The sequence below is a fragment of the Chamaea fasciata genome, unplaced genomic scaffold (genome assembly GCF_029207755.1).
Source record: "Chamaea fasciata isolate MVZ Bird 193981 ecotype frontalis unplaced genomic scaffold, bChaFas1.0.hap1 SCAF_21, whole genome shotgun sequence".
NCBI lineage: Eukaryota > Metazoa > Chordata > Aves > Passeriformes > Sylviidae > Chamaea > Chamaea fasciata.
In genome coordinates this window covers 502,182-528,922 of record NW_027094106.1, presented here as the reverse complement: position 1 = coordinate 528,922, position 26,741 = coordinate 502,182, and the positions used below count along the sequence as shown (strand labels likewise).

The following is a 26,741-nucleotide window of genomic DNA, read 5'->3' as shown; positions in this document are numbered from 1 at the left end:
CTCAGGGTGCTCCAAGCCCTGTCCAGCCTGGTTTTGGACACCTCCAGGCATCCAGGGGCAGCCACAGCTTCTCTAGGCACCCTAGAGGGCCTCCCCAACCTCACAGCCAAGAATTTCTTCCCAAAATCTCATCTATCCCTGCCCTCTGGCAGTGGGAAGCCATTACCCCCTGTTCTGTGACTCCAGGCTTTTGTAAGTAATCTCTCCTCATCTTGTTGGCTCCTTCAGGCACTGGAAAGTCACAGTGAGGTCACCCCAAAGCCTTCTCTTCTCCAGGCTGAACAGAGCTGCTCCATCCCTCTGATCATCCTGATGCCTCCTCTGGACTTGCTTGAACAGGTCCATGTCCTTGCTCCTCTGAGACCCCAGGGCTGGATTTTTGGGCTTTCTGATTTCCTGAGCTTGCAGGTAGCCCTGGGACCTGTGAAAAGCCCTCAATACCAATGTGAGCCCCTCCTGAGTGCAGACCCCACCAGGAAAAGTGCCCGGGGGTCTTGCTCAGCCCCATCATTGGACTGGCGAGAGCTGTCTCCAAAACTAAGCTGAGCTTAGTTCAGTGCTTGCCATGGGGCCTTTCCCACCAGGCCGTTTGGATGTGGCAGTTCTGAAATGGAAGAGTAAGAGATTTTCCCAGTATTAATAACCTCTGTGCCAGAGAGTGGAACTGGATAGTTGCTGGTAAAGCTGCAGCCTTTGTGCCTTCAGTTAAAGTGATGATTGATTTGATCTTTACTGGAACACTGAGAACCACAAAATAACATCATCTCAAGAGGAAGGTGTCTGTAATAATGTGGTGTTAGTGTTATCACCTCTCCAGCTAGATTTCACATGCTTATTTCTATCCAATTAATCCAAATTTTTCCAGTTTTGAGAAAGCAGGATTTAGTAAATGTCTGAATAATTCTCTAATGAACAGATCTCTGCTTTGAAGATAAGAACTGTAGTAGTTTGAAGGCAAAACAAATGAGAGGCTCCAAGTCAGAGATACAATTTAATAGGAAAAAAAAAAAGAAAGAAAGTAAAATAAAATAGATGCAATAATAAAAAAGACCACTGACAGAGTCAGAATACAACCTGAGCAGAGTGATGGAAGCAGTCCAGGTGAGGTGGTCTTCCTGAAGCAGTGATCCTGTAGAAAGGTCTGGTAGCTCGGGTCCTCTGGGAATCCAGTGGGTAAGCGCCCCTCTGGTGTTCAGAGTCTCAGCTTATATCCAGGCTGGAATGCTTGGTTCCTCCCTCTGGGTGGAGCATCTCACAATGGGATGGTGAGTCATGTGATAAGGCCTGATGGGCCCATTAACAGGAGGTAGCCCAGGAGGGGGTTATCTGTGAGCTGTGTAGCAAAGGTGCTGATGGGTCCATTAACAGAAGATAAGCCAGAGTGGAGGAGGCAGGGAGCACTGCCTCACCTGGTTTCAACAGTTCATGAATATGGTGATAGAATATGCTTCAACCCAGGATAAGAACACTGGCCTTGGTCAGACCAAAGTCCCATCCCAAAGCTCACTATCTCTTCTGACAGCAATGCCCAAGGAGGAGGTAGGAGCACAGCAAGCAGGGACTGATGCATTCCCAAAGTATTTCCAACAGAGTGTATTTCCTCACTGACAGGGTGGTCAAGCATTGGAAGGGGCTGCCTGGGGAGGTCTGGAGTCCCCATCCCTGGAGGTGCCCAAGGAAGGCCTGGACATGGCACTCAGTGCTCTGGGCTGGGGACAAGGTGGGGATTGGGCGCAGCTTAGACTTCATGGTCTGGGAGGGCTTTTCCAATCCCAATGATTCTGTGATTCCATGTGGGCTGAGGGAATTAATAAACCAGAAGTTGTATTTAATAGCCCTTGGTGGATTTCATTTCCATGAATTCATTTGTCCCAACTGATGCAGACAGTGGCACATGCATGACTGTGCCAAGGACTTCACCATAGGGCTGTTGTGCCCAGAGCCATCTTCTCCTGTCTCTTTTGAGCCTCCTGCATTCAATCTCCACTTGGCTTTGGTGTCATTGGGTCTCCATCCATGTCCCTCTCACTACCCATGACTTTAAACACTTCTGTCTCAGTTCCCTCAGCTGCATTTTCTCTGGAATGGAGAGTCTTGTCCCACTTCATTGTTCTTCAGGACAGTGCTCTGTCCACCATTCATGTGCCTTCCCTGGTATGTTCTTGCTGAGATGCAGAGTCCATCCAGAGCTTCTGTGGACCTGAGTACATCTCCTTTCTGACCCAAACCAAATTTATTTTAAGACTGATTTGTCTTGTTTGGGAGAAGGAAGGGGCTGTGGGTTTTTTCGTAATTCATCAGTAAATACTGATTTATTCCATAAAACACCATTCATCCCTGTTTCCACAGTACTCAAAGGAGATCATTGTTCCCAGTCAGCTATTTCATAACAGCCGGTGAGAGAATGGGCTGTAGCTGGTAATTTCTCCTGGGTAGGACTCGATCAACCATATCTTAGACAAAAGAGCTTAGAAACTTCTCTCCAATTAACAGGGCAGGATGAGAATGTGTGAGTGAAGTCTCCTGGGTCTGTTTGTTGACTCTTGATTCAATCTTGAAGTCTTAGAAATTAATCGCCACCTTCCCCTTTGATATCTCTGCCATCAGCAAACACTTCCTTCAGTGGTTTTGACTTTTTAGTTGTAGCTTTTAATAGCATATGATCTGGATTTGATGTCTTAAACTTACCTCCTATTCCACAAGCACTTTTCCCCTTCAGGTCTTTCCTTTTCTTTTCTTAGAAGATTGGGTTTTTCTGTAGTATCTGTTTTCCCTTGGAATCATTCCAACAAGCTACAAGAAATTTCTCCTTTGCCATTGCTCACTTACCTTGTCTTCACTGGAGCCCTTCAAAGGTTTCTTTTGTTGGTTTCTCAGATTTGCAAACACACTTTGGAGCTTGCAGTGAGAGATTCACAGATATCATTCAGGGGTTTTGGCAGTATCCAGAATTGGATTGTGTTCTGTTCACAGGTCACAGAATGTTCTCAAAGATGCCCAGATTTCATCATAAAGCTGCTCAGAATTGGCTTTTAGATAATGTGAGTCATTCCTACATCTGCTGCTTTGGAATGATGGCCACCAGCTCTTTCTGTATTGTTAAGCTCCCAGGTTTGTTGCTCCAAACAGCACAAAAATACAGCAACATCCTATTAAAAATGGCAATAGGCAGAGATATTAAAAACCTTCTCTTCTCTGTTATGATAGCAACAATCTCATGTAAAATCCCATGTAAGTGCCAGGTATTGCAAGTTAATTATCTGATTTGTTTGCCATCACAAGTTATACTTGTTACGTTTACTGATTATCAACATTGGATTAAATTTGATTTCATCAAGGATTTGTCTCTCGCTCAGAATCATTGCAGATTATAAAGACTGTCTGTCCTGCAAATAATGCCTTTGCTTTTAAATAATCTCTGTGTAACACCAAGTAATACCTGCAGAAAACTGCCTCATCTACAGAGTTGATTTTTAGAATAAAATCAGTGTTTAATTTCACTGTGAAATCCACATTCCTATGTGAATCCACTTTCTGTGGCTTACTGTGATGATAAAGACAAGAAGCCAAATCAAAAGGCTGGTAGTACAACACTAAAGACTGTGGTTACAGAGTTCCTACATGTCTGTAGATCAATATTCCAATGTACACTTCTAATATTTATTAGAACTTATAATAAATAAATACCATACATATACAATAATTAGAATATATAATACACATTAGAATAAATATTTTTGAAGACAAAGAAATCAGTCTTCCAATCACTTGGGTAAAAATACATTTCTGGAGTTTATTTTACTGTGTGACTCTTGAAATGTTCAATCAGAGTAAGCCATAGCACTCTGCAAACTGAGCACAAATTCTGGGATTCTTGGAATCTGTTTGGATCCTCGAGCCCCACCAGAGGGTTGTTCAGCTCCAAGCTCTCTCAGTGGCTGTGCTGGTTCTGCAGCTCCCCTGCCATGGCAGCAGCACCTTCCAGGGGGAGCCCAGGGAGCAGGGGAGAGCAGGGCAGACTGCAGGAGAGAACTGAGGCTTCTGGACTTCTGGAATGAAGGCTATAAATTTGAAAATTGATCCACTTGAGAAAGGGAAAGCATTATGTGTCACAAGTATCTATTTCAAAGAAGCCCTGAACATGAAACGAGCAGTTCTGTAATTCAAGTGAGGTTCCAGGGCAGCAGCATAGTGGGTGTCCTCATCAGTGCAGTGGTTTGTTCTTCAAAAGTTTTTTGCTTGACTTCACCAGAATTTATCTTAGTTAACGAGTGTATGTTTATCTTTGAAGAATGCCCTTGCCTGGACAAAAAAAAAAAAAAAAAAAAAAAAAAATTCTTTATTATTATGAAAAGACTGGGAAATAGCTCCACTTTTTTCTCCCAGACGGCTTTTTGCAACCCTGAGTTTCACTTGATGAATGAGAAAAACTACAGTGACTTTTGGAACCAGCCCCACCTCCAAGGTGCCTTATTAAAGAGAACTACAGAACTTACTCTAAATGCTTTATATCATTCCAGTGGAAAGTGCTCCTTACTTGGAGGGCTTGGCTTATCAGATATCAAAAGATCTGAAGTAAAAACGCAAGGGCTTCCTTTTCTACTACAGCATAATGCTTATCCTTTTTTCTCCCCCTCACAAAGGACAAGCAAAGCGAGTTATGCTTATGTGTGTTGAAAAAGGTTTGACCTACCCAAGCTTGATCATCCAGTTTCCTGCCTTGCAAATATCAACCTTTGTCTTTTATTCTTTTCTTTTTTTTTTTTAATATAAGCTTATCCAAGTTTATCCGACCATATCCAACTTGGCCAGGCTATGGCTAGGATAATGTGTTGGTGTGAGGATGGGAATAGCCAGCAGCCAGTCAGGCCACTGATATTCCAATATTTATTTTTCACCCAGTCCAGCTTTGCCCTCTCACGTTCACCATGAGCTTCTTTTAAAACTTAGCTCAGAATGGATGTTTGGGATAGAAAATTACTCCAAAGCTTTTGGTGTAGTCATGGCAGTCGCTGCAAAGGGCTGGTTGTCAATGAAATTCCCATCTTCCCCTTCACTACTTTGGCTGAATTTGGCCATTTTTCCTCTTGAGCTCAAGTGACCAGCAAACCATCAGTCCTGACTTCTCCATCTTTTGTCCTTCTTCGTTGTTTCACTGCTGTCCCATTCTTGTCTGTCCTACCTAGAGAAACTGAAAGGGTTTAAATTGCACTTTGGGCACTTTTCCTAGTTTGAAATGCCTGTGAGATCCTGTATTGCATCCCAGAAGACGAACTGTGTTACAGCAGACGCAAGCTGAGGTCCCTGAGAAGAGGCAGAAGAAGTTGCAGCGTGGATAGGATTATTGGTTTGGTTTTGGCAGGATTAGCTCATCCATCCCTGGGCAGTTGAATTGGGAACCACGATCTTACCTAAAATCCTGGCTGCATGAGACAGTAATCAACCAATGGAGCAAAAGTGAAGCACCTTGTTCATGGTTTAAAAAATACAGCTGAAAAAAAATTAAATTAAAGGAACTACGTTTAAACCCAGTTCACAAAAATATAAAGGTGGCTTGCCTTTAATGGAAAGGCTTTGCTTAACTTCACCCCCAAACTTCTCCAATTCCAGCTTTTCCCCTCCCTTGCCCCCACTCCACTGGTGATGGCTCTTTGCAGGCTGCCACATCTGCATGAGTCACAGCAGGATTTGACTCCCCTAGTAGGTGATCCTGTGGCTTCCTGTTTTCATTAATTCATCTGTGGAATTAGCTTTTTATTAATGATTATTTCAGCCAGAAAGTCTGAAGATAATCAGGCACTAAGGACTAACCCTTCATACCTAGATCTCTTCCAAAATAAACCTGTATTTTAAATATACCTGAGTTTCTCTTCATCATATTTATAAGACTCATCTTTGTCAAAAGAAATTACCTTTCCAGTGTCCTTTAGCTCTGATTTATCTCCAGAAGAAGGAGCAGGACAGACACTGGTTGTTAAAATGGGATTCATGGATTCCCTTGGGTAGGACTTGCTGGTTTTGAAACTTCTGCTTGTCCCCTTTCTGCTTTGAAGGTTGTTTGATCTATATGAATTCTACTAAAGAAAAAGGCCATTGGAGGTGACTGTGCCCTGTCAGCTTGTGATCAGAGGAGAACATTTCAGCAGCATTCAGACCTATTCTGTAATGGCAAAAGCATCCTTGGGAGCCATCCCCCTGTAAGTGTGGACAAACCCTTGAAGAGGAAGAAAATGTTATTGGCAGGTAACTGAGTGCAAGTGAATTCATGGTGATGAAGTGGAAGCTTTTTAAAGCCCTATTAATTTTATATAGAAGAGTATTTGGAGATTTGACACTGAAGGCAAAGATTTTCATTGAAAATTTAGATAAATGGTCAGACTGTTTCTGATAAACAGATGTTAGGTTTCTGTTTTCTGTGGAATATAGATTTTGATTGCTATAAAGCATCCTCACTGGTTTATATTTGATGGCGCTTGACAAGTTGCAATTGCACTTTGTGTACCTGTTCCTGCTGTTCCTGTACACAAGGTTTGGAGTGCCCTGTGCAGTGGGGCCGTGCTGGGTGTCCCTGACACAGCACCAAACACAGGCTCCAGGAGAGGACTCATCCCCGTGCTGGTGCTGGAGCTGGTGGGACTTCCCTCAGCACCCTTTCCCTGTGTGCAGTGCTGGCCAGCCCCAAACACCACCAGCTCTGACAGCTCCTGGGCTACATCACAGGATCATGGAATGGTTTCAGCTGGAAGGGGCCTTAAAGCTCATCCCACCCCTGCCATGGGCAGGGACACCTTCCACTGTCCCAGGCTGCTCCAAGCCCTGTCCAGCCTGGCCTTGGACACTGCCAGGGATCCAGGGGCAGCCACAGCTGCTCTGGGCCAGGGCCTCTCCACTCTCACAGCCAAGTTCCTAGTATCCCATCTAATCCTACCCTCTGTCAGTGGGAAACTATTCCCCCTCGTACTGTCCCTCCATCCCTCATCAATATTCTCTCTTCATCTTTCCTGTCGGCTCCTTCAGATACAGGACATTTTTTCTGTTGCTGAAAGGTGTTTGGAGTTTGGGGCCCAAATTTCCTTGCTGGGAACTGAAGGATCAGGAGTGTGAGGTCCCTGTTTCGGGGGGAGACGGTTTGGTTTTGAGGCCCTATGTCTTGGGTAACTGGGGAGAAGGCTGATGGTGATCATGGACATGAGCTTGCTCAATGACTGGAGCTTATTTTGTGTTGAAGAGCAATTCAGGGACTATCAGCCCTTTTGTTAGACAGATTTTTCTTCTTCTTCTTCTTCTTCTTCTTTTTTTTTTTTTTTTTTTTTTTTTTTTTCAGAAATACACTTTCTCTAACTCTTCTCCTCTTCCCAAACTATCCTGGAGTATTCAGTTACTATATTTGCACGGGTCTTTAGGAATACTGTTATATAACACTGTCAAATAATACATATGTAATTCTATTAATATAATACACATATTTTATATATATGTGTGCATATATTTAACTCTGAGCAGACTCATCACAGAATTAGTAAGGCTGGAAGGAACTACACTGTTTTCATCTCATGGGACTTATGAGGGGGACACATCTGGTGCCAGTCCCTGCTCAGGCAGGGCCATCCCAGAGCACAGGGCACAGGATTGTGTCCAGAGGGCTCTGCAATATCCCCGCTGAGGAGACTCCAGCCCCTCCCTGGGCAGCCTGTCGAGGGCTGGGCACTGCCCAGGGCAGAAGTTGTGCCTCCTGTGCAGGGGCAGTTGCTGGGCTCAGTCCCTGCCCGTTGCTCTGGGGCCACTGCTGGGCCCCCGGAGCTGAGCCTGGGCCCTGCTCTGCCCCTCCCTGCACACAGGGACAAGGGATATTGCAGAGCCCTCTGGACACAATCCTGTGCCCTGTGCTCTGGGATGGCCCTGCCTGAGCAGGGAGGTGGCACCAGTGACCCTCTGTGGTCCCTTTCAGCCTGACCCATTCTGGGATTCTGGCTTATTTCTTCTGGCCAGTTTAATGGCTGAGGGCAAAGTTCAGACTGTGAGAACATGTACTCTAACTTTGTGTGTTCTACTTTTCTGACTTTGTGTTTTGCTTAATTTTTTAAGAGCTTCCATTTCAATCTAGCACCCTCAATCCTGAATTACAAATGTATTATGTAACACATCCAGGCAGGATTCACCTCAGCTTAGGCACCCTTTTGGGGTGGAGAAGAAAAGTTATTATTTTATGCTGAAGTGATTACAGGGAAATACTGAGTGATCTTTGGCCGGCCTTCCTTCCTTCCTTCCTTCCTTCCTTCCTTCCTTCCTTCCTTCCTTCCTTCCTTCCTTCCTTCCTGTTTTGTTTTGTTTTGTTTTGTTTTGTTTTGTTTTGTTTTGCTTTTAAGGAGAACATTAGTGTGATCTGGGAATATTCAGGAATTTAGCACCTGACTGAATCTCTAGAAGGGACAGATTCAGCTGGAAAACCTAGTAGGAACAAGTTCCTCTCCCTTGATAAAAAAGACAATTGACTTTTCTTAGAGATTGCCAAGAAAACTACTTTGAGACTAGTAAAGAAAGGGGAGATAGGAATAGTTTAGTTATTGGTGGCAAGGTGAATCCTCAAATATTACAGTTAAAATATTACATTTGTTCAGCCTCTCAGTGCTCTTACCAACACACTTCTGCAGAGACGCTTACACTAATTCCTCTTCCATGGAAAATGTATTAATTAAATTAGGAATTAAAACATGAAGTTCTGGGAGTTGCCAGAAACCTGGATGTCACAATTTGGAGCTGATTTCTACAGATGTGTTTGCTGAGGGTGACAGTGCTCTAAAGGAAACCCTGACTAATGAGATGGCTTTGGAAGTAACTGGGAAAAAACTCACCAAACTGATGAAGTTGATGTAGAAGTCCAAATATTTAATCTCAAATCACAAAATAAATGTTGTACCAGCCTGCTGATATCTATGCTGGGACACATGAGAAAAACCAGAAGCAGAACATCTGAGGCCAAACAATCCTCTAATCTAGTAATGAAAAGAGAAACTTCAATGTCCACATATTAGTGAGACAAAAGAGGACACCAGGAGCCCTCTGGATACATTTTAGAGCCCAGTTGGTGCCACCTTCAGCCCAGTAGGAAGCTCTTTCTCTCCCAGTTCTGCATCCAGGAGCTGGTGGTGGAGTTGGATGAGCTGTTGCTCACTTCAAAGGGGAGTTTGTAGATTCCAGGTAATGGTGCTAGTTAATAATTCAGCTCATAACGCCCATCAGAAACATTTAAGGAAGGAATGAAGTATCTTTGTCAGTACAGAGAAAGAACAAGGGCTGCAGTTGCCTCAGATGTGAATGTCTCTGCTGAGAGACTCTCCTGGGTGCCATTCCCAGGGCTGCTGTGGGGACTTAAGGGGTGTGTGTTCACTTTCTTGACCAGACATTGAAAATATCCCCATATTGCCCCGAATTAGGGTAATTTACCAAAAAAAGGAGCCTCTTGTTTGTGCTCTCTGTCACACCTCGAGTTTTCTGTAGGGTCTTGGCACCAGCCTTGGCAACACTGAGGCAGTAAAGCCCTCCATGCATCGGGGAAGGTGTGTGTGTCACAAGTGGGACATTCCTGCAGGTCCTGCCGGGCTTTAGAGTAATTAACAGTGGGAAGCTGGTATCCATGGAAGGGAAGACAAAGATCTTGGAGCATGGGAGCACTTGGCTGGTAATTTGTTTTGTTGTTGTTTTATATTTAAAGTTAGAAGAACAGAAGGATCCCTGTTCTTTCAACTGCAGGCCTCAAATTCTCAAGTTGGAGCTGTATTTTTTAGTCTCTGATAGGAGCACACCCGCCATGTGTGTGCCAGGGGACACACACAAGGCCCCAGATTTACTCAGCATTCCCACTTCTTCCTAGATCTCCATCTGCTGGCAGATGTGCCTTTCAAGTGGGGGTGCTTTGGAAAGGAAGGAACAAGAGAGAGCATGTGAAAATGTGCAGCAGCTGCCAGCTGGGCTCCCTATGTATATAGTTATATTTATATGTGTGCACAGCTATATTTATATATGTGTATATAGCCATAGTTACATATGCCTATGGTTATAGGATAGTTACATTTTTATATATAGTTATATTATGTGTATAATTATGTAGTTATATGTGTATATAGTTAGATTTACATATGCATATATGTATATAGTTGTGGGTATATTGATATTTCATAGGTGTATTGATATTTAGATAAGTATATGGATATTTGAACAGATAACCTGACATTTTACACTGACTCTGCAGCAAGCTTTTAAACAGAAACGGATGTTGATTTGCATTTTCTCTGTGTTTTAAATTGCAGATGATCGAGTGTTATAGTTGAAAACACGATTCGTGTTTCAGTAGTTGTGGGCGTCACGACAAATAGCCCTCAGCACAGCGACAAGTTTACAAAAGAGGGGACCGACTGCTCGTTTGCATCACTTATCCATTTCCGTGAGTGATCCTAGGGGTGTCACAACCCCGCTCGCTGACCATTTCGCTTTCCTGGAGCCCCTTGTCCAGGAGTAGTAGGCGCGACCCCCGGCCCGCTGCAGGTCCCGGCCCGCGGTGCTCCCGGCGGCTTCCCCGGCGCCCTTCCGCATCCCCGCTCCGACCCGAGCCCGCGGCTCCGGCCCGCAGCATCCTCCACCTCCCCGCGGAGCCCGAGCGGCGAAATTCCAGCCCTCTGACATCAGCCCGACCTGGAACCTCCCCGAGCCCGAGCGCGGGGGCGATGGGCAGCGCCCCGCGGGGCAGCGCTGCCGGCCCGGAGCCGCGGCCGTGCGGGCCCGGCCGGGTGTCCCCCGCCCCCGCGGGCCCGGGCGCTGCAGGCGGGCGGCGAGGCGGGAGGGGGAGCCCGCGGCCCGGCCGGGGGCGGCGGCTCGGCTGCTCCACCCGCCCGTGTCCGCAGGTACGAGCGCCCGGCCGGCCCGGGGCTCGGCCTCCCGCCCGCCGGGACCTTCCGCCGCCGCCGGAGCCGCGCTCCGGCTCCCGCCCCGCCGCCCGCGTCCCCGGCTGCGGCTCCGCCGCCGGGTCCCTGCCCATGTCCCAGCTCTGCTCGCCGTCCGCGCTCGCTGCCGGCACGGCCGGTGCCCGCCTCCGCTGCGGGGACGCCGCGCTTTGGAAGCCTTCCCGGAGCGCGCGGGGGTGCTGGCGCAGGTCGGGCGATTACATGCGGACACTTCACTTTCAGCCATGCCTGCCCCGGGAGCTCTCTGTGTGCTGTAATTTTCTCCCTTTGATCTCCCTGGATCCTCTCTCGGGCTGTCGAGCTCCGCTTGCACCTACCTGCCTGCTGAGCCTGTGTGCGAGTTTTCCTCTTTCTTTTAATACTTTTTTGTTGTTGTTGTTACAAATTTCCAATTCTATTTTTTTTAAGACCGAACCCAAACATCATCAGAGCCACATGGTTTTGTTAAGCTACTGGAAATAACTTTTGCCTGGGATTTACGGCAGCATTCCCTCCCGGCCCGGCCCCTGCGGACTCCAGCAGGCTCACTGCCTAACAGGTTTGCAAAGCTTTCTTTTCTTGTAAATCCCCTTTTCTCTCCAGAGCCGTGCGATCACTGTAACTTCAGTTAAATCGAAAACACTTTCTTTCTTCATTCTCCCAGTTATGAAGACTCCTCGATGCGTTTCATGTGACCTTTGGGCAGACCGTGGAGCTTTATTTTTTATTTTGTGGGGCCTTGAGTAGGGATCTTCTTAACGTGTGCTTGGAAGTGGTCATACCGGAACTCGGGCGCGCACAGAAATAGTGAGAGAGAAACCAGATACGCCGTAACTTTCTGCCTGATACCTGTTGGGCTTCGTGTCTAAACTTCGGCGGTGTTTGAGGGCCTTTTTATTTCCTGGGAACTTCCAGCCATGAAGAGGAGCTCTATGTTTTATTAATTAGCTTTGAGAATCTACCCGGAGTCAGACTGTGAGCACGGATTTCTGAGGGAAAAGTAAAGCTGATTTCCAAACTTGAATGAAGCGCTTCTGGCATGAGCAAGATAGAAGGGATCAATTCGATTTGGAAGGGAGCAGTACTGGAGCAAGCTTTCTTGTCACCATAAATTCAAGGAATACCGCCTGCCTAATTTCTGGGAAGGATACCAATTGGTGCAGATAACAGTCAAGGTTGTGCTTATGCTGTGGGAAATGCTAGCCAGAAGGTGAGGTGTCTCTCGACGGTATTTGGGATGGATGTTTTGAACCTGTGGATCTTCCTAACTCTTGGCTAGAAGACAGGAGGCCTCCACATCCACGGGGAGACCTCCCCGTGCCTCATCTCCATGGGACCGAGGAGTTCCTAATGCTCCCTGTGCACCCAGACTGACTTGTTGCTTGCAACCTTTTTCACTGATATCCTCCTGGATTTATCTGCCAGAGGAGAGACTCACAATTTAGGATTTTTCGTTTTCAGATTGTTTGTTTAAAATATGCCTCTGAGCTCCCGGCGGCCTCTGAGCACGTGGCACGGGGCAAGAGGAGCGGCGATGGCGAGGGCCGGCGTCGCCGGGGAGCCGCGCTGGCGGTGACCGAGCCCCGCTCTGCGGCCCCTGGGTCTGTCCGGAGCCGGCTCGGAGCCCCGGGAGCGGTGCCGCCGGCCGGGCCCGCCGCCGTGAGGACGCGTTCCCGAGCGGTATGAGCGGCCAGAGCCCGCTGCTGGTAGCATGAGTGCTGGCCCCCAGGTGCAGCTGGCTGTCCTCTGGCCTTGGCTGCTCATGGCGACCCTGCAGGCAGGACTGGGCCACACCGGGCTGGCGCTGGCGGCGGCCGTGGAGTCGGAGCGGGCGGCGGCGCAGAAAGCCATCATCAGGGTGATCCCGCTCAAAGTGGAGCCCATCATCCTGGAAGGGGAGTTCGCCAACGTCGCCGAAGTGACTCCGGCCGAAGGGAAACTACTCCAGGTAAGAGCAGGGCTGCCTGGTCCCACTCCGGCGGCCTCGCCACCCACCCGAGCCTGTCCCGTTTCCCTCCTGGCTGCTTCGGCTCCTCGAGCGGAGCCGTGAGTTCCGTGTCCCGGTGCGGATCTGTGCGTTTGTGCCGTGCTCCGTGCGCTGTCCCCGCGGGTTTGGTCACGGGGGCCGCGGGGACGGACGGCAAAGGGCTGAGCCTTCCTTCGGGGCCGATCTGTGGCTGCGCCTTATTACTGCTGAATTGTGGATGTGGTCGGCTGATTCCATGGAGATTATTTCGTATCTTAATTGATGTTATAAAGCTGAGTGTGTCAAGTCACATGTCGGGATGTGAAACATCTGACAGAAGACAGGATTAGTATTTTTTTTCTCTGAAATTCATGAGGTTTTCCACACCCTCTGCCGGGGTCGGGGTTCTGGTTCAGCTCCAAAGCCCATCCTGGCTGTGCCCACTAGAATCCCTGGCCCTGCTTGTTGTTGCCTGTACCTGAAGGGTGAATGTTACCTACACAGGAGCTCCAGTTGTGTCACCACCAGGTATTTTTATAGATGAATTAATGCTGTTCTCTGACCTTTATTAAGGGGAGAGTATCTGCACACCTGGATAAGAGGTGCAGGTGTGCTACACAGCCAGAGCTGAGCCATTCACTGAACAGACCTGTCTCCTGCACACACTGAGTTCGGAGCTAAGTCTCCTGAGACCTGGCGTACAGTCTCTCCATTCTGTGGCTCATCTGCCTGGCAATTGGGTGCTTTACTCTTGAGAACAAAAAACCTGACAAAATAGCCTGTATTAATATTAAGTCAAAATTTTCTCCTGGATTTTTCCGGGAGTTTCCAAATGGGGTATGTTGAAATCTTAATGAAATTTGTAGTCTGTAAATTTAAATGAAAGTAATGATTTTTGTGTAGTTTTTTAAGAAGAGAAGGACAGTTGAGCCAGCTTTAGAACATGGTCACCTGTCTGAAAGTGAACATGGACAATTTGTGAATAAAGCCTGCTTTTCCATGCCTTTTGAACTCCTTAGAATGAAACCTCTGCTATAAAATTATATTACCAGGCTAAAAAAAAAATCTGAGACAAATGCACTCAAGGTCCTCTTCTGTTGTGAGGCAATGTCCAGGAAAGTCAATATTTATTCCTTACAAAAGCTACAGTGGTGTTGCAACTGAGCACAAAGTATAGAGTAGGACCTTTTGGAAATGGGAGGATGATAACCTCTCCTGAGGGATGTGTTGGGGTTTCTAACCAAATGCAGCAATACCAGGTGGGAATTTTGTGCCATCGCAGCAGCACCAACTAGGTGTTTGGAATAAAAAGCTGTGAATAGTGTCCAGTTTCATCCTTTAAGAGTCATCCAAATGGAGAGGGCTGGGAAAACTAATCCAGCCTGTTGAGTTTGGGCACACAGACACTGACCTGCCCTGGGTGTGTTTTCAGGCCTTGACTCAGCCACTCTGTGTGCCCAGGTGAGCTCCTGCTCCACATCCCACTGGATCCAGTGCGGGAAGTCCTGGTTTCAGCTGGCAGCGCTGGGACAGGGGGTCAGGCTGTGCCTCCTGCAGCAGCAGGATGTTTGCCTGGTGCCAGGCACTGTGCTCTGAGAGGGCTTAGCCAAGTGTACCTGTGACCTCTCCTGCAGATCGCATGCTATGGTTTCTAATTCTGCTGCTAAATATTGAAACTTGGCCTGTAAAATGACGTTTAGAATTGTTAGGGTCCTGATCCTGCAGTGGGTTCTTACCTCTGGAAAGAGAAAGTGGGAAATGGAGACATAACTCTTCAGGTACAAAATAAGTGAGACATTAGTGGGACAGACACTTTTCAGTTTGCTTTTAGATAGTGGGATATTAAACACACCAGAATCAGGCTTTATTGGGACATCTCATTGTGCACATGGTTGTCAACATCCCAATCTTGCAAAAACTTGAGGTCACGTGCTTAACTTTGATGTCACTGGAACTCCTACTTAATAAATAAACTTACGGCTGTGCACGCATGCCTGCACAATTGCTTCTGCAAATGTAGTTTAGGGACATAACCGGGTACATTTAAAGTCACTGAGTCAAAAAGTGGGGCTTTTGCAGCATTTTTGGATGGGTCTTGGTTGTGTCAGACTCTGTAAGGTGCAGTCAGCCTGTCCAGGATGACACAAACTGCAGAATTTAGCTTGGAAGAAAGGCATGGATGGCCCAGTCCTGTTTCCAAAGCAATGCTCTCTTCCTTCGGAGGTAGAATAGGATTGCCCAAGGATCAGTGGTGCAGAGTTGGCCCTGTAGTCAAGTCAGGTTCTCTTTATTATGACTTAAAATTACCTTCATAGTGCTCTGGTCAATATATTTTTAGAAATGCATTCTTAATTTAATACAGAAAATCCTGCACTTAAGTGATGGAGCCTCACCAAAGGTACTTCTACCAGAATGTTTTCCTGTTTTCATTTCTCCTTGCCCTGTTTTCCAGGATCATCTACAGAAATGGACTTTGATTGTGGTGTGTTACGTCTTAGAAGCCAACTTTAGCAATATCCTCTTTACCTACAATAAAAGAGCCCCAGCGTTGAATTCCCCCTCATAGCCTTTGCCCCTGTGAGTGGTTTTGTGGGAAATCTCTGTTATTTCCATTGTTGCCCAGTGGGTGAGCAGGAAGATGCCAGGGAGCTGCCACCCCTGCCACTGTAACCCCGGCAGTGTTCCTCTGGCACTCCAACGCTGCTGCTGCCTTGTGATTCAAAGGGAGAGGAATTTCTCAAGCAGGCAGAGCCACTTAAGCCTTTGTAGGTCAAAAAACCAACACCTCAGACTTCTTGCAGAAATCATCTCTGGGCTTGTGCAGTGCTCCAGCTTGTTCAGGGAGCACCTGCTCTGAGCATTAACTCTTGCTGGACACGGGAAGCACCTGGGGAACTCACTGGCAGTTTCCAAACTGGAAATTTAGGTTTGGAGGTTTGAATCAGGAAGGAATCCTTCCCTGTGAGGGTGCTGAGGCCCTGGCACAGGGTGCCCAGAGCAGCTGTGGCTGCCCCTGGATACCTGGAAGTGTCCAAGGCCAGATTGGACACTGGGGATTGGATCAGCCTGGGACGGTGGAAGGTGTCCCTGCCCATGGGCAGGGAGTGAACTGGATGAGTTTTAAGGTCTCTTCCAACCCAAACCAGTCCGGGATTCTGTGATCTCTGCTGGGCCACTGCAATGGCTGTTAAAAGTCCCATGGGAGTCAAAAACTGCCCCTTTATTACAGGTGGAGGAACCAAAGCTTTTAGACAAGTATGTTGGAAGGAACATATTTGGAACTTTCCAACAATGGACAATGCATGAGCAGCTCAGGATTTGACATGCCCTCAGAATTGCAGTTCATTTGGCTGTTTGCAGATGAACTCTCTTTCACGGGATTGCTATAGAGATTTTTCAGCTTTTTTTTTGATACTTTTGCTGCTCTATTAGCTGACTTTTGAGGAATAAATCTCGTTTTCCTTCTTGCCCTTTACTCAGTCTCCACTTGGTACTGGAGAGAGTCGATGTTGGTCTGAAGGTAAATAGGAAAATAAGGAATGTCTTGGAAAGGAGAGTCACTGGAGAGACTTGAAAGAAGATTTTTCTTTGAATTACAACGTGTGCAAATCTAATTGTGGAAGAAAACAAACCTTTTTATTTAAGATATAGTTCATCACTTACAGTCTTGCTTAGGACAGTTCAAGGATGATGAAGATTCAAGGATGCATTATTAAAACTGAGCATTAATATCACTTTCTTTGAGTGTGTATAACCCCCATCTTCTACACAGGGGAGAGGATGATTCCTTTAGGCTGTGTAGAGTGGCAGGGGTTGGTAGAGTCTCTAGTTCTAGGGTATTTGAGAAAAAGTGTTAAAAGTTTGGGAAGAGTCCCTGTTAATGATATTTAAAAAGAGATGGATAACCTCACATTAGTACAGGGAGGGCAAAGTGATCAGCGATCGCAATCCCTTTGCATGCTGACACAGAAAATTCCAGTGCATGTGCGAAACAGTGGCACAGTCCCACTGAGCAGGCAGTGTGTAGGACTAGTTTTCCCAACATCCATTATTTCATTGCAAGTCTCAATACTTTATTCCATTTCTGTACAAACTCAACAGTTTCATAATGAGGGGATTGTAGGAGGAAGTCATCTTTCACTTATGCACAGTGCATTGTTTTAACTTCTCACTGCAGGAAAACGCCTTGAAGAAAATAAAAACAAGCTTGAAAAAAGCCACAGAAAAAGCTCCCTAAAGGCTCTCAACCCCCAAGTCAAGGATTATCCTCTTTTCTCCTCTCCCCCCCAAAAAAGTATATTATTTAAAAAACATTCAAATTGATCTATTTAGGATGGATTGAGTGAGAATTGGAGGAGGAGCCTGAATTGCCTTTTTTTTTTTAGGTGGTAAGAATCATTCAGAAGGAGAAAATCAATCACAGATCCAGTTAGAGGAGGAGCATGGTGTGCGGAAAAACAGTGATAATTATCCCTTTGGAATTGCTGCAATGAACCCTATGGGATCCCCCTGGACAATGTAGAGTGTTCCCTGCTTTGCAACGGCTCAAGCAGTTGGAATTGGAATCACCTCCTTCAGTGCTTGCAGAGGTTTACACTCCCAACCCATACCAAAGTAAATACCTTAGTAGTCTTCTATACTCCCAGCTCCTGCATCAACAAAAGGATGTTGAGTGCATAATGTTGACAGAGATCAAAGAAGTGGGAAAGTCGAAGCAAATGATAATGGGGACTTAAATTACATGTGGAATAAACTGGTCAGATAGCACAATACGAGGCAGTTCAAAGGAGCAGTTTCTGCCTCTTGGAACAGCTCGTGCTCGAGTACACAGACTTGACTTAGCGTTAAGTAATGTGCAAGAACTGCCTCAGAACCAGTAATAGTGGAGCCACTTGGCCTAACTGCAGCACAATAAAAATGGGTGCCTAAGTACCAAAAAGTGTGACTCTGACACAAACCATTTACAGGAAATTGCACTGGAACACTGAGATGAATGGCTCCTACAAAGGAAAGAACCCCACATTTTCACATGGCACATAGATACTGCTCAGGAAAGCCTGGAAAAAGAAAGTTCCAGGGTTACCTGATCGTGGCCTTGCAGTACTTGAAGGAACTGACAAGGAACTTGGAGAGAGACTATTTACACGGGCCTGGGGTGACAGGACAAGGGGGAATGGATTCAATCCAAAAGACAGTATGTTTCAGTTAGGTATTAGGAGAAAGTGCTTCCCTGTGAGGGTGCTGAGGCCCTGGCACAGGGTGCCCAGAGAAGCTGTGGCTGCCCCTGGATCCCTGGAAGTGCCCAAGGCTGGGCTGGGCAGTGTTTGGAGCAACCTGGGATAGTGGAAGGGGTCCCTGCCCGTGGCAGGGGGTGGAACCAGCTGAACATCTAAGTCCCTCCCAACCCAAATGATCCTGTGATCCTGTGACTCTATGAAAGTAGAAGCTGTCTTGGGGAGCACAAGAACACAGTGACTCAAAAAGGCTGTAGTCACCCAGCACAGGGACTTTGGTAGTGTTGAAGAAACCATTTGGCCCAAAGAGATCTCTTAGAAATCAGACATAGAGTATGAATACACTGTCCAGTGTCCAGTGTAACCCACAGTGTGGATTAGTTCAGTATCAGTGCAGGATTTAAGTGTAAGTGGAAGGTGAGTCATTAAAATACAGATGCAGAGTAGGAGCCTCATTTAGAGTTAGCTGCTAGAAAAGGTTGATCTCAGAGGCTCTTCCTGAACCTTGACCCCTCTCTTGAGCATATACAGAGGCTGAGCTGGAGCTTTCCATGGTATGTCTTCTCCTTTCCTCACCCAGAAAACATGTGGCAGGAAACTGTGCTCTGTTTAAGCAGTTTAAAGGACTTTAAACCTCAATCTCACGGCTACTCAGTGTACCATCTGCTGCTGCTAGTAGTTGCAGTTGAATTATTTATGACGATGGACGCAGATCCGTCTTGAACTGAAGATTTTCAGTACTAAAAAGGTGACAGATCTGGAGGCTCCCAACTGGAGCGGAGCAGAGCAGAGGTCTGTGGTCACGAGACTGAACCCAGAGGGCCGGAGTGAGTGACAGTCCATAGAGGACGTCTGGCCATGCACACGTCCTGGAATACATCCAGGGAACAAGTGGGCATTTCCCAAAGATAAGCTGGCAGAGGGGTGAGATTACAGGGGAAGGGAAACAGGCCCCTGTGGTGCTTGCAGGCTGCAGCCAGGCTGAATCTGTGGTAGAACGTTTCTGAACCACTAGACAAATCTTTTTCTGTTCCTCCATCAAGTGAAAGCTTTGGTGGGCATGTCCTATGGATTGAGGAAGGCTGTTCTGAACTGCACATGAATCCATTATTTTTAAACAAAAACTTTCAGAATTGTCAAAGTAATACAAACAACACCAACTCAGTATGATCAAAGAGGGCTCTGTTGTATCAGGCTGGATTTTGGACAAAAATTGACATGCATTTTTATTTAATATACCTCAGTGGCTTTCCATGCAGTGAAACATGCCAAAATATACTTAAAAGCCTAAAATGTTCACAACCTTGCCTAAAAGCTTTCTGTGGACTTTGCCCAAAAGTCATAGTATGAAAACAAGCAAGTTTTAACCTAAACTGAGAAAAGTAGCACGTAAGTACAGTGGGAAACATGCAGTGTAGTTTGACCTTCAGGTCTGTCATCTTCGGTGTCACGACAGTCTGTGTTGCAAGGATTGCCAAGGGTCAAATTAGTGAAATTTTGGGTTATAAACAAAGCGGAAATGTAAAATGAATCTCAGTACAGGGGAATATACCACACTTGAGTAATGCACATTCATATTTTATTACCCTTTTGGTCTTCCCTCCATTCAGGGTCTTGAGCTTGGCTGCAGTAGGACAGGTGTAAAGTAGACAGAAGTGGTGTGGATGGTCATGGTGGTTTCTTCTGTCTTTGAGTTCTGTGATTTATTACTTAGGTTTAATATCTATTTGTTTTCCCCCTTATTTCCCTGGCTGTAAAGAACAGGAAGCACTGCACAGCCTTTCATTTGCCCACAACACTTTCAGTCTGCATTAAGGAATTGTAATCACATCTCATGCTTCGGAGCTTTGGGCCTGCTGCCAGCACAGCTCAGGTGGGAGTTGGCCAAGAATTGTCTTGAGACCTTTTCATCTTGTTTTTAGGAGCATCAAGGATTGGCCTTACCTCAGAACAAGGTACTCAAACATGTAGGTCAGTGTTCAAAGGTAGTAGAGAGAAGATTGGTTTGGATGTGCTCAGGTTGTATGGGTTACTCCTGTGCTGCCAGATTTCTGTGGAAGACTCTTCCCCCCTGCAGCCACCCCATTCAAATTATCTGAAATTTTGGGTGTGTATCCTCTTCCTGTGCATGTTGAGATCTGAATCATCTGCCTAAATCAACGGATGTATTCTCACCTCGTCACTTCCCCATCCCTGAAGGGGCTGGTTAAAGGCATTAGTGGCCCTTTGATCTCTCTTTTGTTCTCCATTTCAGTAATTTGGTCTCCAGTGATCAAATGGGTTAATCTAATGCTTATTACTGTGCTCAGCATCAGGGTAGTGGCAGAGATGTACTGGATTGTCAAACACAGCAGTTCTGACTGTAGAGTTGAATAAATTCCTCTGGCCATAAACTCTGTGAAACAAAAGCTTTTGACTGAGTTTGGTTATGACATGATACTTCTGAATGTAAGTAAAGCAGTTTGAGGATTAAATTTGCTTTGTTTTGGTAAAAGGTATGTGAATTCTAGTTCAAAATTACGTGAAAGGATAGATTTGAACTTTGTACTTCAAAGCTCCTCAGCAGCTGTGTTTCCATGGGGTGTGTGTTGGGCAGCACTGCTGGTGCAGAACTGTAGGAGGGACTCGTCCGTTGCAGAAACTCGGGGAGAATGACCGTGTGATTGGGTTGAGCCAGATGTAAAAAATGAACAGGACTCCAGTCCTGTTAGAGATGTGAAACAGTTTTCCTTACAAAGGCAAACAAACCGAAAAAGAGAGCAGCGCAGGCACAGTAAAGACACTGTCTAGAAAGGGTATGGGGTGATGACCGTGTGGCAGTGAGAAGAGACAAGTTCGAGGGAGTGAGTGGAGAACACCGATTCTTTCATTAGTTAAGTTTTTTGCAGGATCCTGCACCAAAATGTTGGTTTCAGATTGTTTAAATATAGGGAACATCTCTAAGGATATGGAAGTCAACTAAGAGAGTGAATTGTGATAATTCCTGTAGCATCCTGTGTGTCAGTTTGAATCAGAAGTTAAGTCTTGGCAAGTTGGTCTCTTTACACGACCATGCAGTGTAGAGATACAGCTCCAGAAACCCAGCCTTGACTACTTTTTAGAGTTGAGAGATAGTGTTTATGTTTGTGTTACTGCTCCAGTCCCGAGTCCTGTTCCTTGTAAAATGATCTGAATTACTTTTTAGTTACTAAGACCGTTCTATTCCAAAATAAGTGGAACCTCCCCAAGATCCTGAAGAGATGAGCTCCCCTTCTTCTGCTTGTGACGCTGTACTTCCGCTGTTCCTTTGTTCCCTAAGTGTCCTGTTGGATGCTACTCCTGTAGCCATGCTGTTGGGTCCACATTGTCCCTGAGTGTCAGTGCTGGAGACTTGTCTCCAAACATTTCTCTGCGTGCCCCAAAATGCCACTGTCCCCCCTATTACCCTCTGTTTCACCTGGTCTCATTCACATAACATGTCTCAGGCCGCATAGTCCCACTCAGCTATTTTTTTTCCTCGTCTGCTCTCCCAAATGTCTTTTTTTAATCTTCTATAATTTTCATCTTGCTTAGAGTAATGGTTACTCTCATTGCTTTGCTGTATGTGTCGTTCTTGTTCAGAAGCAATTCACAGAAGGGTTTAGGCTGTTGCCTGTCAGCATTTGCTTCAAACACTTTGCCCTCCTCAGAGAGATAATCTGGTCTTTCCATTGCCCCCTTCAGAGGACCTCTGACCTCTCCTTTGTCACTCCAGGGGAGTGACAGAAAAAATCGGCTGTTTGTAAACTTTGCACAACTTCCCCATGAGAGAAGCACGGCAGATTTGAGTGATGGATGAACCCCACATGCTCGTACAACACTCAGCCCTTATGTTAAAAAAGATCATCAAACAACTTCTGTTGGTTTTTGGTTGAGAAACCACCATTTCATCATTTCTGGCAGTTGCACCTGGTTGTGGCCTGAGCTGGTGGCAGCTCTTTTCTTCATGCTACTTCTCTGGCTGCCTCTTTTGTGGTTGCTTTCTCCACAGAACAAACTGGGGAATGCTGTGCTGGTCTTGACCTTTTCCATGCCCTCATTCAAAATCCTGCTTCTGAAAAGCCACTCGGGGACAGTGACAATCATGTACTTTATTCCTGCTGAGATGTTAAGAGGCAAAAAAATCATCCACGGTTGTGTGTTAATCTAGAAAAGGGTGACATGAAATCAAATAAGGTTATTCAAAAGAATCTGAGAGGGCAACCACGAGTTACGTGCTATGCATCAAAGTGTTTGAGGACACTACAGTAAGAATTAAGATAAAATGTACCTCTGAAGAAATACTTGAAAAATTAAAAAAGCATATCAGGATACTTAAACATAAGAGTAAGAAAGTATATAAAAGCATCCTGGAAAAGCAAGAAATTTGGTAAAATTAGAAAAAAGAGGAAAAAGCCTAAAAATACATGAAGGCAGTGAAAAGAGAAGGGAAATAACTTGAAAATGGTAATGTTAGATTCTCTTCAGTCACGAGCAGAAAACTCATCTGACAATTGGTAAGATCTATAAAAAATTAAAGTCTAAAAGCTGTGCTTAGGGCAGCTAAACTCCTAGCAGAAAAATGAATGCAATTTTCCTTGTGCTTTCATCTGTCTCAGGCTAAAATGTCTGGAGATGAGATGGTGATGGAGATAGACACAATTACCATTATCAGTCGCTGGCATCAGGTGGTATTCACCCAAAGACTGGGGAGGATGAAATCATTGAACTATTACCTTGTCTATGAACTCTTGCTTAAAATCCCTGGAAGGTGGCTGATGGGATTCCAGTTTTTTCTCTGAGCTCCAACTCATCCACAAAAGCCCAGAAATTGTAACATAGAATGTTACGAGTGGATGTGAAGGAGTCAAGAGTAGCATCACTTGGACAGGTCTGACTGAATTTCCCAAATGCAAAGACTTCCAGGGAAACTAAGATGTGGTTTAAGAAGGAGGCTCCTGGATAAATAATTATTGGAAGGTAAGAAGCAGGTGGAAGGAATAACTGGCAGACTTTCCCTTTGGAAGGAGCCAGTGGCTACAGCTGTGTGTGCTGTAGCTGGGCTCTTCCAAATGTTGATGAGCACCTGGAAATGGGAATGCTTGGTAATATTCTAGAGCTTTCCAATACATGATCTAATTAAAAGTAATGAAGACCAGGTTCATCTGTGAATCGTTGTATGACCTTATGAGACCAAATACTTCAGGAAAACATGGAGAATCAGTCATTTCTTCACATTCAGGTGATGGACTCTGATTTGCCCATTGTCACAACGGTGTCTTGTGATTTTAGCAGACTGGTCCGTGCAAATGTCAGCTTGGTGTGTGGTGGTTGTATGAAGACAAAGGGAACATTAGCAGTGAAAACAAGAGAATAAGCCAGAGAATCTCTCTGAGCTCCTGTGGAAATCGCAGGTACATCCAGATGTTGAATCCTTTGTGAAGTTCTGTTCCCCACTGCTCTAAAAAAGCAGTAGCTGTACTGGAAGATGTTTGGGGAAAAACACAAGGATAGAAGGAAGCATACGATGCGTTTTATCCAAAGAACAACAAACTGGCTCTCTTCTGGCTGGAAAAGAGGCAGCCGAAGGGTGATACAGAGAAGATCCACAGAGTCATGAATAGGGATTGACTGTTAGTTTCTCTCCATATGAAAATAATGGGGCATCACATGAGGTTACAAAGAGTCAGGTTCAAAGGGAAGTGCTCTTCACTCACTGTACAATTAACACGTACGATCCCTTGGTGCAGGAACTGCTTGTGGATGCTGAAAGTTTACAGAGGTTCAAAAACCACTGGAACTAATGAATGGGAGAAGGCTCCATCAATGGCTATGAAATAACCAGTCCCAGCTTTGCCTCAGGGAGTCTATAAAATGTTGGAGGCTTGGAGAATGTCCAGGACAGAAGGCCTACAAGCTCATCCTGTTCTTACTTCTCCTTCAGTAATCCACTGTTGGCAACTGTCAATGCAAAGATGCTGGGCTGGATGGACCCTTGGTCCAAATCCACCCGTGCATTCACCTCTCCCACAGAAACCTTCCAGCCCAAGCCCCACCACCCTCAGCACCAGCCCTTCCAGTCCCCCTCTGCTCTGTTTGGGCAAGTCTGGGTGGAAAAACTGCCTAAATACTTCCTTCACTCTCCTTCACTGACATGGAGCTCAGTGCTTTGTTCACACAGAAAGCACTCCAAGGTTCCTTAGGTTCAAATATTGAAAATCTCCCAGGGCTTTCAGCTGGTGCTGTTAATCAGTGTTTGAGGCCTTGGCACTTTGGCCTTCCTATCATGGAATGGCCTGGGTCAGAAGGGACCTTAAATATCATCTTGGTCCAACCCCCTGCCACGGACAGAGACAACTTCCACTAGACGAGGTTGCTCCAAGTCCTGTCCAGCTTTGCTGAACATACCATTTTTATTCTTTGTCAAGCTCATCATTCATGTTTCCTCAGCTATGTTCCACTGATGGGATAATAACTCTGTGTGTTTATCTCAAGCAGCAGAACCTGGATCTTTGATACCTTCCGGAGAGTTTGGTTAGAGCACGTGCTCTCAGCAGTTATCTTCTGTTTATAAGAGCTGTATCTCAAAAACAGTCAGATATCCCTGCATTTGAAATAAAGAATTAGAGGAGAAAAGGAGATAAAGGGATAGTAATTGGGCTGTTCGGAGATGTACAAATTCTCCACTTGTTAGAGAACATGTATTTTTTGAAGGTCAGTTGGCATATTCCTCTTCCCTTGCCTAGGGAATGCATCAAGGTAACTGCAAACATCAGATATTTCATCACCAAGAAAACCAGTTGATGTCAAATCATAGAATCATTCAAGTTGGAAGAGATACTTAAAATCATCATTTGCAATCATAAACATTTATCTTGAAACAAGCAGGACTGAGACATCATACTACTGGGAAAAAAACCCCAGCTGTAATCCTGTGGCCATCAGCTGAATTACTCTACACTGTTAATTTAATGAAGCTTCTAAATGTGCCCTGAATGGTCATAAGTACTTTGTGTGTTTTAGAAGGATATGTTTCCTTTAGAGATACGAGATAAATAAATCAGATAACTACTTCTGGGACATAAATTCTTACCCCAACTGGGAGGTATTAAGTGAAAAATAGCTTCAAACCCTTGCCAACCATACCATTTTAGGTTGGATTTTGGGGCAAATGTCTTTATTGAAATGTTGGTCAGGCACTGGCAGAGGCTGCCCAGTGCAGTGGCAGAGTCCCCATCCCTGGAGGGGTTTAACAGCCCTGTGGATGTGGCACTTGGGGACATGGGGCAGTGGTGGCCTTTGCAGTGCTGGGGGGATGGTTGGACTTGATGATCCCAGAGGTCTTTCTCAACCTAAACACTTCCATGTTTCTATGATATGCATTTTTAGGTCTTCTTGTTCAGCTAATGTCAAAGAAGGTATTTTGAGGTCCTGTAGTTTCTGTCTCAAGCCATGGAAGCAGGGAATGCAGCATGCCTGATGGAGCCCAGCACTGGGAATTCTGGCTGTTCCAGGGGCAGAAAGGTGGTTTAGCTGACAGGCCACAAGTGGGAAATGTGGGCTAATGTCACAAAGGACGGCTTGAAGAAACAAGGGGCTTTGCAAAATCCACTTCTTCAGCTGCCAACAAGTCCTGGCCCCTTGCCTACAGGCCAGCCTGTTCCTTGGAATCCTGGTATCGCGTTCTTGATTTTGCAGCCTGAAGGATTAATTGACATCTGTCTAATCCTGTGCAGAATTCATGCTGGGCAGAAGTTAAAGCCAGAGGGACTGGAGCATCTTGCCTGTTCTCCCAACCTGACTTTAACAGAAGACAAGCTATTTGCTCCAGTCCCTCCTCTGAACTCTCCTCTCCAGACTTTGGTGGTTGTTACTAGAAGCAGCTTCTCTTCTCTTGACCTCTCATCTCTACTGTGTTTCAGTGGTCCTGGGTGGTTCACTGGGCCCGGTCAGCTGTGATGTACAGATCACACCAATGCAGGCACCTGGGCAACTACTTCTGTCCATCTGAGGGATTTTCAATGTTTATCTCCATGATCCTAAAATTCTGTAGGAGGCTTTGGTAGAAGAGTGTTGACTTCTACCCCAGCATGAGATCTTAAGCAGGATCTCACCATCCAGACACCACAGGGCTGTGGCAGCTTGTTTGTTAATCTAACCATGTACCTAAATGTGACTTCCCTGGCTGCGCAGAATTCTTCCAGAGGGTGAGAAGGACCCACTGCTAAATTTTTGACATCCAGGGTCTTTGGTTCCCCTTCCCAGATAAGGTTTCTTATGTGTTTTCCTGAGGTCATACCTAAGTTTTGCTGGAGCCAGAGAATAGCCCTTCTTTTCTCCCCAGTGACCCCCAGACCTTCACGGACAGGGAACTTTGTTTCCTCAGACACTTATGTCAAGCAGAACATCTCCTTCTGTCTGCTCAGGACCAAACCTGCAGGAGGCCTCTGTCCATTTGTATCATGAGCTGGGAGATAAAGAGGTGCAGTGATACTGACAATTGCATAACATACTGTATCAGGAGATGCCCAAGTGTTGTGCCTCCAGCCATCAGTAAATTCCATCAAAGGTCAAGTTGTTCAATGGCCTCTCCAGAGGATGGCTCCA

The 26,741-nt window shown here is 45.8% G+C and overlaps 1 protein-coding gene across 1 annotated transcript in view; it reads left to right on the top strand.

Moving 5' to 3' along the window:
- The first annotated feature begins 12,556 nt into the window (after positions 1–12,556).
- The window catches only part of RNF43 (ring finger protein 43), a 57,573-nt gene continuing 43,388 nt past the window's right edge, over positions 12,557–26,741 (top strand). The window contains exon 1 of the mRNA XM_066202110.1: positions 12,557–12,885. Coding sequence (XP_066058207.1) covers positions 12,649–12,885 — 237 coding nt within the window. The 5' untranslated portion in view covers positions 12,557–12,648. The remainder of the gene's footprint in view (positions 12,886–26,741) is intronic.